The 13,755-nt window shown below is 35.0% G+C and overlaps 1 protein-coding gene across 6 annotated transcripts in view; it reads right to left on the bottom strand.

Annotated features, from left to right (window-relative positions):
- Positions 1-583: 583 nt before the first annotated feature.
- The window catches only part of LOC132670865 (sodium channel protein type 3 subunit alpha), a 114,366-nt gene continuing 101,194 nt past the window's right edge, over positions 584-13,755 (bottom strand). For 4 of the 6 annotated variants that reach the window (XM_060621297.3, XM_060621292.3, XM_060621293.3 and 1 more), the window contains 7 exons: positions 13,100-13,222; positions 10,338-10,610; positions 8,896-8,949; positions 7,948-8,085; positions 6,645-6,749; positions 4,354-4,624; positions 584-3,837 (listed from right to left, as the gene is read on the bottom strand). In XM_060621297.3, coding sequence (XP_060477280.1) covers positions 2,642-3,837; positions 4,354-4,624; positions 6,645-6,749; positions 7,948-8,085; positions 8,896-8,949; positions 10,338-10,610; positions 13,100-13,222 — 2,160 coding nt within the window. In that variant the 3' untranslated portion in view covers positions 584-2,641. The remainder of the gene's footprint in view (positions 3,838-4,353; positions 4,625-6,644; positions 6,750-7,947; positions 8,086-8,895; positions 8,950-10,337; positions 10,611-13,099; positions 13,223-13,755) is intronic. The other 2 variants (XM_060621294.3, XM_060621296.3) reach the window with 2 other exon arrangements.

The following is a 13,755-nucleotide window of genomic DNA, read 5'->3' as shown; positions in this document are numbered from 1 at the left end:
ATATCATTTGTGTTGAGGAAATTATGAAATGCATATTTAAATTCACTTCATCTTCAAATAAATATGCCTTATAACTAGGATTTTCCACTGAGACTAAACATTTGGTCTTGACATGACATAAGTCCAAGGGCCCTGAAAAAAATAGTTAACATAAATTATCAATCATTGATGCTATAATTAATACTACATTTATAAATAGGAATTCGTAAGACACATTTAAATAACAATGTATGTAACCTTTGTTAGCTACCAAGAAGTTTGGAGATGGTATAGGGAACACTGAGAAGAACTGAGCCAAGGCAAGGACTTGGAATTGACAACCATTGTCGATGATGACTATTATTGTTATAGAAACCATAAGTTGGAACATGTGGATTTGATCCTTTTGCACACAAAAAAGTTCACAAAAACTGCTTTTCATAGCTTTTATTCTGTAGTACTGTTTGGTAGACCATACATTAGGTTGTTGTAAAATCCATGTGAACTTTTATGTATACAAATGTCAGATCAACTACAGGTTTCATTAATTATATATGTTTTAAACTTCCATCAATAAAAAAAAAAAACAGAGGCCAAGATATTAAATATAAAAAAATGAAATATTTATTCTTTTGGCTCAATAATAATGTAGCTCACCATTCTTCTTAGTAATAGCAATTCCCTGCATGCAGTTCATCAGTACACTACAAGTAAATAGTTTTGTAAAAGGTTAACATTTAACTTTTGGTTTGTGCAAAAAACAAAAATTTATATCATATTAGGTAATTGCACAACTTTGCCACTTTGTTCATGGCTAAAAAGGACAGAGCCTGTGTTATTTCTCTAATAGCTATAGTGTAGCAAGAATTAAAAAAATAAGACTAGTCTGCATAAGCAAATACTACAAAAGTTTGAGTAAAAAAAAAAAACCTTCCATGAATAACGGGTAATATTGAGGCAACCATAGTTGGTAAAAAATGATCCATGTTTGAATTTTTGACAATGTCTCTCCTATTGGAATGGTAGAAAATATATTATAACAAAGAAATCCACAAAACCCATTGTCTAACTTTTATTTTAGGAAATTATCCATTGAAAAGTCTTATGGATTCAAAAGTTTGGAGTTGTGATTAAAAATAAAAAGCAAAAGCATAAAGTAAAATAAATCGCCATGTCATCAACCTGAAAATAATTTTCTTATGTACAAAATGCAACAAATAAAATTGATTATATTTTTACATTATTTATATTTAAACAAGTTTTAGACATATTTTTAGCAAAAGTTCACAAGGTTTTGACAATAGGCAGTACGCAGTGTGTTTCCTTGAAATATAGAGAGACACCATATGACACTCAAGTTGAATTAAAAATGCAAAAGTAAAGGTACTTTTACATAACTGCAAGCTATTATGCTTGACGTACTAGATAGAGCTGTTTGAATTCACTCTACCAACATGTGACTGCTAACCAAGGCTTGTGAAGAATGAATTGGGTAGAATAGAGCAGCATAGGCAATATTAACATGCATTAGTGATAGTCTTCAAACTATTTATGTTTAATGAATGGTACAGGATACATCCCTGTTGGAAGATTGCAAAAGACATATACACTGTGGTACATATTTGACTTAACAGAAGTCGCTGATCTGGATATGTGTATCTATATGTATATATATACACTATATATACATATACATATATATTTCTACCCAAACATGCACCACAGGATAAAATAACTATTTACATAACAGGGGGTGTTGAATTGACATAAAATATCAGCTTTGCTGAGAGTAGAAGATGGCAAAGCAATACTGCAGCAGAAAGTGGGACAACTATTCTAAAGTGACACTTTAGATACACTTTTCTAGATTTTTGTTGTTTTGTTTTTGGAACGCATTTAACCAAATTAAATATAGAGCTCTGGAACTTAGAATAAAATTTGCACTTGCTGAAACAATTGTTGCATAAAAATAATCCTTTAAAAATTAGAGGAGACTTTACAGGCACATAACTGTTCAGATGTAAATAAATGTAACAGACTAAAACACTTTCAAAATTAAAGTCTTCTAGAAAATGGAAGTACCTGAACTTATTGACATTAGAATATTTTTTTTTCTGGTTTAAGCAAGAATTTTATCTCTCAAAACACTTTTGCTCATTGTTTAAGAGATTTATGGAGGAGGAACACAGGGCTCTTATATACTTTTTTCTCAACTTAAACTGCATTTACAAAAATAGTGACATAGTATTATGAATAAACTATGAATTAGGGAGCAAGGAGATCCACCAGAACCAATTTTGTAAAAATATGGCAGATATGGAAGTTAAAAATAGAGTGGATGCAAGTACTGTACTAAAGGTGTTTGGTGTAGTTACAACGATCACTTTGCACAATTATCCCTACAGTCTAGGTAGCCATTGAGTTTCTCTTCAGCAGTGTCAGCTGGTAATGAAAACAGCAACCTCTTGTCAATCTTGTTGATACCCTGACTCACAGAGTTGTAGTGATGGTGAGGTCACTGTCTTGTTATAGGCACTGACCATGAGTATTTGTTAAAACAGTCAGTTTGGCATAGACCTCCTCTGGGAGTCCAGTTGACACTTAGACTTTACCATCGTAGGCTGTAAACAATTGATCACAATGATACTTCTTTGTTTCTTTTTTACTTTTGAGTTTCCCTGACCTCTTTCCCTTTGCTTTCTTTTTCTGGTTTGTCTTTCTCAAACTTTTCTTTGTCTGGCTTTGTTACGCTGTCATAGGAAGGAGGAGATGTGGTAGAGGAGCTTCCATCTGTTTTTTCGGGGGTGGAGTTTCCATTTAATTTGTCAATAATCATGTCTTCTTTTATAGGTAGGTCAATCCTTCCTTTAATTGCCTCTTTGTTATATTCACTTGATACTTTTTTTAACCTTTGCCTTAAAAGATAACATCTGAAGTTACGCTGAATGATAGCAGCAGACACCTCCTCTTGCTTGCGTTTCAGAGTGGTTGTGATAGGTTCGTAGGAGACTTTGGAGGGGTTCGATGCCATGAACCGGTCCTCCATCTGTATTCGAAGGGCATCCATCTCTCCACTCTCACCCAAAACACGCTTTGTGAAGGCAAATAAGATATCAAGACAATGGATCCGGTCGCCACTGACCATGGGCAGGTCCATGGCAATGAGCTGGACTTTGTTTGGTTTTGCTATGAGGAGAGGAGGATCTAGGGCAGCTGCAAAATCAGAGAGCTTGGAGAACTCTATAAACTGGGTGGCATCAGGATCGAACTTCTCCCAAACCTCATAGAACATCTCAAAGTCATCCTCACTCAGGGGCTCTGCACTTTCCTCAGTAGCGACACTGAAGTTCTCCAGGATGACAGCGATGTACATGTTCACCACAACTAGAAACGATATGATGATGTAACTGACAAAAAAGAAAATCCCCACAGATGGGTTTCCACAGTCTCCCTTAACAGAGCTTCCAGGATGAATTGTGTCAGGATCACAGTCAGGTGGTGCACTATTAAGAATAGGTGCTAGCAATCCATCCCAGCCAGCAGAGGTGGTAATTTGGAACAGGCAGATCATGCTGTTGCCGAAGGTCTCAAAGTTGAACATGTCATCAATTCCAGCTTCCTTTTTAACATAGGCAAAATTGGACATTCCAAAGATGGCGTAGATGAACATGACCAGGAAGAGCAGGAGGCCGATGTTAAACAAGGCGGGAAGGGACATCATCAGAGCAAAGAGCAGCGTGCGGATCCCCTTCGCTCCTTTGATCAGACGCAAGATTCGACCAATCCTGGCGAGACGGATCACTCGGAACAAGGTAGGGGACACGAAGTATTTTTCTATCAGCTCAGCCAGAAACATACCTGTGGAAAATACACAAATGAACTAAACAGTGAATATCTTATGCTTATATGAATGCTTTATCTTTGCAAGGGGTGGGAAAACAGCCAGATTGCGTATAAACTTTTACTAAATATTTGGGCCCACTCCCTAATGTTAGCAATTAAAGATTACAGAATTTTATTCAATCATTCTATAATGTCATAAGCCAATATAGATTTTTGGAAAATCCAACAAGTTAAATAATCTCAGACAGTGTCATGGCAATTTAAGGTTATATATACTCAGTTACTATGAAGAGTTATCCCACACATGAAATGTGCTAATTACAAACAAAGGTTATTTCTGAAGTCTCCAAATATATTGTTTTTTTTACTCTTGAATACCAACATTCCTCAGTTAGAGGAAAATGAACAACAGTGGTAAACTTTAGATTATACACATTATCATTCTCAGATCTAATTTCCATGTTACACAGCTGTCAGACCTTAGGGAACTTTACCTACAACTGTACCTCTCTGTAACTAAACCACTCTTACCTACAATGGAGAGAATCACTACCACAAAATCAAAAATGTTCCAGCCTATGGTGAAGTAGTAGTATCTGAGAGAGATGAGCTTCAGCACAAATTCTCCAGTGAACAGGATAATGAACACGAGGTTGATCCGGGACAAAACTAGAGTCATATATTTGCTCTGGTCATCAGTTTCCACCATCATGGTGACCATGTTGAGGCAGATGAGGATCATTATGCTGATATCAAAGACTTGCCTGGTTACAAAATCAAAGACCATTCCTTGGAATTTGTTCTAGAAAGAGAGAAGAATAAGAGAGAGGGTTAATATGCATATTTCATAAATAATGATCCATTAAAATTGCAGGTTAAGTCCTTCCATATATGGCCAAAAGATCTACACCCTTTTCACATTACTCCAAATAATTTTTCATGCTACATTTCTCTTCACATTAAAATACAAGAAGGAAATGAAAAAAAGTCATATGATAAGAAAAAACATATTTGGTTTATTTAAGTTCCATGGAAAAACAAAACTCAGTAAAACATAAATTGGTGACAATTGGCTGTTAATATGCATGGGCTTTGCTTGATTTCAAATAACTATGATAATTTTTACAAAAAAATCGTGACAACTAATAATGAAGATTTAAAAAGTAAGCTGATACAGACAGACTTTTAGATGGATGAATACCCTAATTCATTTATCAGTACTTCAGGAATTTTGGTTTATATCTGATTTCCATCTCTCCCTCCTTAAAAATATTCATTTTCTATTTAATTATACCTCTTCTAACTATGTGTGTCTGTGTATTCACTATCACTTTCTTCACCTCTTCATGCTTCAACAAAAATGTATGATTTGTTTTTTGTCTTGATACTGACAATCATCTCAGGAGTCACACACTTTTAAAGATTACTTATATGGCCATTAAATATAGTTCTATTAGGGAAATAAATTTTTAATAATTTAGAATAAAAACACAAAATTTCACAGGTTACTGAAAATCAATTTCATGAATTGACCAAGTTTCCTTTTCTTAAATATACTATTTAAACAAAATATTCAGTAAAGCAGGCTTATGCCCTTTTGTGTATCCTGCCCTACATCTCCCCTTGACTGTCCCCAACCTCAACTCCAAAACTCTTAAAAATGTGGTAATGTGAAGTCACTTGTAGTATTCACAAGGCCTTGTCAAGTCCCAGTTCTGGCAATTATAAGCTTATGACTTTAGGTACAATATTTTACCTTTTGGGGGGGGGCCTCAGTTTCCTTATTCCTTACCATCTAAGAAGATAGATAAGTTAGAGTACAGCTCTTGAACATAATCCATCACTATTATTATTATGAAGCTCTACAGAATATGCATTCTAAAAAAGTCTTTTTCATCTTTGTGTATTTGGTGAAACAAACTATTTTGATGACACACTTCTCCTTTCTACAAAGGTTAAGAATATTTTCTAGTCCTACAAATGGAGAGAGCAAATAACATAGAGGGAAGTGATAGGGCAGGATGCAGTTTTCCAGACTCCATATTTTTTTTTGTAAATTTTTTAATGTTTTTATTTATTTTTGAGAGGGGGGGAGGGGCAGAGAGAGATGGAGATACAGGATCCAAAGCAGGCTCCAGGCTCTGAGATGCCAGCACAGAGCCTGACACAGGGCCGAACTCACTAGGGAGATCATGACCTGAGCTGATGCTTAACCAAATGAGCCACCCAGGCACCCCTCCAGACTTCATATTTAAATGGCAAAAAGTGCCATATAACAAAATTGGGTGCATTCCTGACAGCAGCAGGTGGCAGCAGGAGTATGAAGGCTGCTTTGGAAGCAGTTATTAGGACCTCCAAGTTGGATGTTTTCAATTGACAAACTGTAAGAACATTATCTCCTTTTTAAGAACTTAGTAACTTTTATTGAGTGTAGTGACTGTGAACTGTATTAAACAATGAACTTTATGGGGCGCCTGGGTGGCTCAGTCGGTTAAGTGTCCGACTTCAGCTCAGGTCATGATCTCGCAGTCCGTGAGTTCGAGCCCCGCGTCGGGCTCTGGGCTGATGGCTCAGAGCCTGGAGCCTGTTTCCGATTCTGTGTCTCCCTCTCTCTCTGCCCCTTCCCCGTTCATGCTCTGTCTCTCTCTGTCTCAAAAATAAATAAACGTTAAAAAAATTAAAAAAAAAAAACAATGAACTTTACAATTAGGGCATATTACATATTGGTGATTATCACCCAATATGTTCTCATCCCGAGCACTGCCAATTTCATCATATGGAAATAAGGCTTTAGAATATTAAAGAAGATGTGTAGTTCTTACTGCTGGCCGAGGTATGGGCTTCTGTGGTTTCTTGGATCCAAGTTTCTTCATTGCGTTGTAATACTTTTTCTGTTCCTCTGTCATAAAGATATCTTGACCTCCAAAGTAAAGATAAATATAAAACTGGTTACAATCCCAACATGTGTTATAACGGCACTTGTATAAAAATATTTCTGACTCTATCTTTTAGTTTTTTCTCAGGTTTTAAATGGAAATTATATATATATACATATATATACACATATACATATATACATGTATATACATGTATATATATATATGTGTGTGTGTATGTGTGTGTATGTATATATATATATATATACATATACATATATATATACATATATACTTTCCTCATTTAAATGAAATTCTGAGTACTTTATTATTATATAAAACCTCTAATAACGTAAATCTCTGATTAGTACAGGATCCTAATATGATTATATTATCTTTAGAAGGAAGCTCAGGGATCTCAAATAAATTTCCATGAAAGGAAAAAATGTTTTCTTAATCTGTTTCACTGTTGACAGTTTTCATTTGTTCAATAATTAGAAGTCATTTCTGTATGCTAGAAAATGTACCTGGTATCAGAATTACATAGATATATGATATACAATGTCTTGTTGCCATAAGGAGCAGTAGGGAAATGAAAATGGGTGGAAAATGCATAAGGGTATGAAAAAAAAAGTATTACAGAAATCAAAATAAACTCTTAAGACTCAGAAACAGGCTTTATATATGAAGGTGCCATTAAGTTAGGCCTTAAAGGATGACTAGAGTTGTACTAGGCAGAGCATTCCAGGAAAAGAAAATACCCGATGTAAAGTCATGTACAAGTCGTGTACAAGAGCATGGCTTGTTTAGAAAGGGCAGAATATCCATGTAGCTATGTGTGTAGCATATGATAGTAGTGATGGTAGGTGTTGACTGAGGAGTAGGGAAGTAGATACAGAAATGTAGAAATGTGGTGTTGTGGGAGAAAATAAAGCTGGAAAACTGGGTGGAAATAATTCCCGAAAAATCTCTAAGTAAGGGTAAAGCTCTAGAGGAGGTCCACTGGATGTTCTGAAGCAGTGGTCACATTTATTGTCACAAAGACACTACAGCAACTCTGCAGAGGATGAACCTGGAGAGCAGTCACCAACTAGAGGCTGGAAACCTTGCAGCTACACTGACCGTAAAGTGAACTGAGAAGAATAGAAAACTGATCTAAGTCTGTCCTGACCGCGAGTATCCTGATGATTTGGATGTACAACAAACAGAACCTCAGAATGGAGAAAGTTGAGAGCTGAGGAATACTTATCTTCTTTTTCTGTTGGTTGAAGTTATCTATGATTACACCAATGAATAGATTCAGAGTGAAGAATGACCCAAAGATGATAAAGATGACGAAGTATAAATACATATATAGATTTTCTTCATATACAGGCTGAAGTTTTACCTAAATAGTATTGAAAATATTAAATAATATTTAAAAATGTAATAAATACTTTAAATTATTAACAGTTTGGTGAGTGTTGTTACTTAATATAAAGCTATTTTTGCCTTGCGCGAGATACTCTTCTGCAAAAAAAGGTTCTTTTTTCAAACTAGTATGATCTAGGATAATGAAAGTTTGTAATTTTTATGATTGTTCCTGAATCTCTCTTTCCATTGTGGCTTACCTATACACATTTTTAGAATAAATAACTGATAAAACAAGAAACATTTGAACCTATTATTAGTCATGTAATTTTTTTTTGCAGTACTTTAAATTTGGGTTTGGAGATGTTGGTTCTTTAAGATATGGCTTTAATAATAGAACATCAACTTCTAAGAGGAAAATGCAGCATAAACAGATGCGTTCTGAGGAATTTTTTAATTCCTATTTTCAAAATTGAGTTTCCCTGAAATTTCCTTGCTTTTTTTCGTGATATTTTTGGAAGCTGCTTTACAAACTCTGCTTTATCATACTCTCCAAGGAGAGGGAGAGACAAGTTACTTTCCCATGAGTAACATTTCTAATCTTGAGCCTTATTTATGGACCAGTCTGAAGTCTTCTGATCCATGTATATTAGATATATTTATCAGACATATATTAGCGAAAGTATCATCTTCATTTAAGTACTTTAGCTTACGAGGATCATTTCTGTATGAAATTATAAATGTTCTTATTGCATCTAGTATAAAATTCTGGGTCATTCACTTAAATTATTGCAAATGTTCACTATAGAAGAATCTAGTATCTATAAATAGTACGAGTGATACTTACATCTCGTGAGTCAACGGCTGCGTACATAATATCCATCCAGCCTTTAAATGTGGCCTGTGAACAATACATGATTGAATTCTGCATTAAATACCTAATCTAAGAATATGGCGTTTCACTATATGAAAATCTGATAGTGTTACTATGAGTAACTTTTTGTATAATATTGTAAAATTTTCTACAAAGAGGTTGAAATGTGAAAAAAAAATTTTTTTAAAGGGGCAACTGGGTGGCTCAGTAGGTTAAGTGTCTAACTTCAGCTCAGGTCATGATCTCACAGCTCGTGGGTTCAAGTGCTGCATTAGCCTCTGTGCTGACAGCTCAGAGCCTGGAGCCTGCTTTGGATTCTGTGTCTCCCTTTCTCCCTGCCCCTCCCCCACCTCCTCTCTCTGTCTCTCTTTCTTTCTCTCTCTCTCTCTGTCTGTCTCAAAAATAAATAAACATTTAAAAAATTAAAAAAAAATAGATTGAAATGAATTGAATGAAGAAATTAAATTGAAATAGAATATGATTTTATTTAGAGTCTGGAACTCATTTTCTTTGTTTCTCTTGGAAGATACTGTATTTTTTTTTTCTACACTAAAATTTATCTGGAGGCTTGATTCATAAAATTGTCATCTTAGTCTCAAGTCCTTTTTATACAAAAACATAAGCTCTATGATTCAAACCTGTGGGGAGTTTAAACACACTCAATGGTTTTCATTAGCAAATAACTGATTAGTTAATATGTGGTCAACTGAGTCAAAATTATTAAACATTATACATTTTGAAATCTACCCATAAGATTTGTATTCCCACAAATACTAGAACCATCCTCCTTAGATGTTGGTACAATAAATTTCCTGGCTAATAATTTAATTTAGCACTAAAATATATTTAATTCATCAATAAACCATACATTGTTATTTTAACATATAAAATTGCTCCTTTGGCAATGACTGCTAAAGAAAACTAAAAACAGTATAGTGCAATAGTCCTCGATATATAATAAGAGAAAACCTAGCAGGGCGCCTGGGTGGCTCAGTCGGTTAAGTGACCAACTCTTGATTTTGGTTCAAGTCATGATCTCATGGTTCATGAGTTCGAGCCCCACATCAGGCTCTACGCTCACAGCACGGAGCCTGCTTCAGTTCCTCTGTCTCCCTCTAACTGCCCCTTTCCCCTCTCTCTCTCAATAAATAAACATTAAAAAAATTAAAAAGAAAAAAACCTAGGAATCAAATACAAGGCCATGTTAAAACATACTAAAAGCTGAACACTGCTGTAAATACATAATAAGTTAACTGCAAAACATCTTAAAATCAAGTTCAGTTGATAATATAGGTGTTATCATCAACTACTTTTATACTGTCAGATATTAATTATTCAATCAAAGACCATCAGAGAAATGATCTTTTGTGAAACATTTTGAAAATGTCTTCAGAACTCATACAGTGGCAACTTACCACTTGAAGCAATGCAAGATAGCCAGCGCCAACGTTATCGAAGTTTACTTTGACGTTTTTCCATCGAGCTTGCTTGCCAAGAGCCTGACAGTCGCTCAGATTGTTGACTTCACTAACTTCAAACATGTTACCCGTTGTCGTGTTAACACAGTGGTAGAACTTGCCAGCAAACAAATTCACACCCATAATGCTAAAGATCAGCCAGAAGATGAGACAAACCAAGAGCACATTCATGATAGAGGGAATTGCTCCAACAAGAGCATTCACAACAACCTAGAAGAGGAAACGAGGGTAAGACAGCCGACAAATCGTTACAATGGAAACCATTCCTTTCATTTACTTATTTAATATTAAAATGGGCGTGAAAAGAGTTAAAAATCTAGGTAAGTTGTTTCTTGGATGTTTTCTAGGACATGTTTGATAAGGGAAAACAAACAGTGACACAGCTAAAGAGCTAAAGGATTTAAGGAAACCAAAATATGCCAAAGTGTGAAAAGAAATAAAAACCTGATATAGTAAGATGGAGTCAGAAAATGTTTGTATGCTGGGGAGAAAAGAAAAAAAAATGCATTAAATACCAACAGAAGAAGTAATCGTCATTCAGCAAAACATTTTAATTTTCAAAAGTGTTAATGAATGACTGATGATTTGAAAACAAGGTTAAACAAATCCTTTACAAATGAAGTATTAACAATGCCTTAAATCTGCATCCACAGATCAAGTCAACTTTTTATGACCATGAAGAATAGAGTTAGGAATTTACAAGGTTCTTTTTTTTTCTCTACTGGTAAATCCCAATTTAAAAAAGTATATTAAATGAGATGGAATTTATCTCTGGACATAAAAGTACTGAATATGCCCTCATTATTATTCTAAATCTCTCAAATGTTCACTTTGGGGTACATGTTGCTTCATCAACCTACACTGACCTGTTCGTGAAGGAGAAATCAAGTTACCTTTCCTCTTGTTAAATTCAAAAGAGCTTAAGTTGTATTTTGAAATCTCTAGGGAGGTTGACAGTATCTTTTCTTGTCTAATTTAATCTGATTCATATTGGACTATTTTGTTAGGCATGTATATTAAATAAAACTATTGTTTTATTTTAAAATACTGTACAAGTGGGGCACCTGGGTGGCTCGTTTGGTTGTGTCTGACTTTGGCTGAGGGCATGATCTCACTGTTCATGGGTTCAAGCCCCACATCAGACTCCATGCTGACAGCTCAGAGCCTGGAATCTGCTTCGGATTCTGGGTCTCCCTCTCATTCTGCCCCTTCCCCACTTGCTCTCTCTCTCTCTCGAAAATAAACGTTAAAAAAATTTTAAATACTGTAAATGTTATGTTAGAAATCAACACCAAAAATTTTTTAATTAACATCAAAACCTGAAATTCAAAGTTGTAAAAATTTCATATGCTACTTGTTTTATTTCTTTTAGAAATTAAGTCATATGTATTATACTTGCCACATTTCTTTGTTACTAAAATTTGTGTAAAATGACCTGCACAAATTTTCTTATCAAATAAATACATGATACATTTACCATATTTTATAGTGGGGATATTAATTCTGCCATATGGTTGAATTAAAATGCCAAACAATATTTTTTCAGATTGGAACAAATTTATAAGTTTCTTATTTTGTTCAATTGCTATCTCTCCTCAAAGAGGAATTGTTAATATGCAGCTGTGGATTCAAGATGAGGGCTTAAGTCAATAATGGCAAAGATTGGTTTGAAAAGAACTTGAAATTGTATAATTTTTATGAATTTTATCTTGCCCTGTGACTTTTATCAAGTAGCAACGAAATGAAATTAGAATGTAAAACCAAATATTTCTTTGCTTACAGTGCTTCTGGAAAGTCTGGAGAGTGGTTTCATTCTCCCTGATGAGTGAATCTCAAAGTCAAGGCTGAAGTGTTTTTATTGCTCCAAACAAACCTTCTAACATAAAAGCCGTATGGCCAGGGAGAAATTTAATAGCCATGTGCATTTGCATGCTGGGTTAAACAAAGCTGGCCTTTGCTAACTAGTATTTTGAGGGGCATGACAAGAGATTGTGTAACTAAATAAGTGTGTACTTTACATGTAGATGCATAAAATATACACTAAAGAAGAGAGCTGGTGAGAACGATACACATGCTATGGAAAAAGTGAACCTTATTCAGAATGCTCCGTTAAAAGAGCAATCTTTAAAACAAACCCCAGGGGTTGCCTGAAATGCCAACTTTATTTTTCTAACCCCCTATTTTGGTTGCTTAGGGTGTATAGATTTTATCAGAGGCTACAATTTAGTGTTGTTTTCTTGTACAACAAGTGTTTTTTGTTACTCCTGTTAATTGAAGAAGTGAAGCACACAAAAACTATTTACTTTTCATTCATTACCAGTGATTTCTGAGGAATCAAACTGCCCATTGGGAGGAAGAAACACCCTTACTAAGATGAATGTCAATAGTAAATAATCATTTAAAAATGTATAAGCAATGAAAAGAAATAAATGGCAGCACACATTTTTTGGATGTTGTAGAAACATCCTTGAACTGTTATCAGAAGACTTGAATTCTAGTCCTGTTCTGCCACAGTTTCTGAGGACCTGCTTGTATAAACCTCAGTTTCATGAGGTTGGCCTTAGTGATCTCTAAGATTCCTGCTCTGAAATTCTGTAACTCTATGAACTAAATATCAGAAGAGTATGGTACCCCTCTGTATCTAAATGATCACCTACATTTAATTCTGACATGAATCATCAGAGTTTTTTTCTTCTTACCCTCATGCCTTCAAACCGGGATAATGCTCTTAGAGGTCTTAAAGCTCTTAGTGTCCGTAGGGATTTAATGGCACCAAGTTCTGAGTAGCCGAGAGCGTTGGCTACCAAGCTAACCAAAGAAACCTACAAAACAAAAGATATTAATCAGTCCACCAAGAAATAAACTGTTGACTAAAGACATAGGATATGGTGTCTCTTCTTTAGTACCAACCACATAAAATTCAGACGTATCTTGGCAGCCTTCACCTTCCACATAGTGGGATCATCTTACATTGCCAGGCTCATCTGATGTCACTGCTTTTCTTACCAATGGAAACAGAGTCTTTGCTCATTTTTATAAATATCTGTAAACCCTTCAAGTTAGATATTTCACCCCATGGAACCCCTTTCAACCTGTGTATGTATAACTGATGATTCAGGATTTGATTCAAAAGCCAGATTCTCTGTGGATCTGTGCTTAATATCATTGATTGGAAGTTGTATTTCTCTCCTGAATTTATATAGTGGCTTGGTTATGTGTCCTGGAAGCATTTACCATTTAATAGAGTCAGTTGCTTAGATATCTTCTTTTCCCCTTCCAGGCAGGTCACATAAACTTTTTATGGACTGGCATGAAACATTCTTCTCTTATGGTGCCTAATGCTATCTGTATAAAT

Source organism: Panthera onca, chromosome C1, assembly GCF_046562875.1.
Source record: "Panthera onca isolate mPanOnc1 chromosome C1, mPanOnc1 haplotype 2, whole genome shotgun sequence".
Taxonomy (NCBI): Eukaryota; Metazoa; Chordata; class Mammalia; order Carnivora; family Felidae; genus Panthera; species Panthera onca.
The sequence above is the reverse complement of the archived record's forward strand: the minus strand, read 5'-3'. Positions and strand labels throughout refer to the sequence as shown.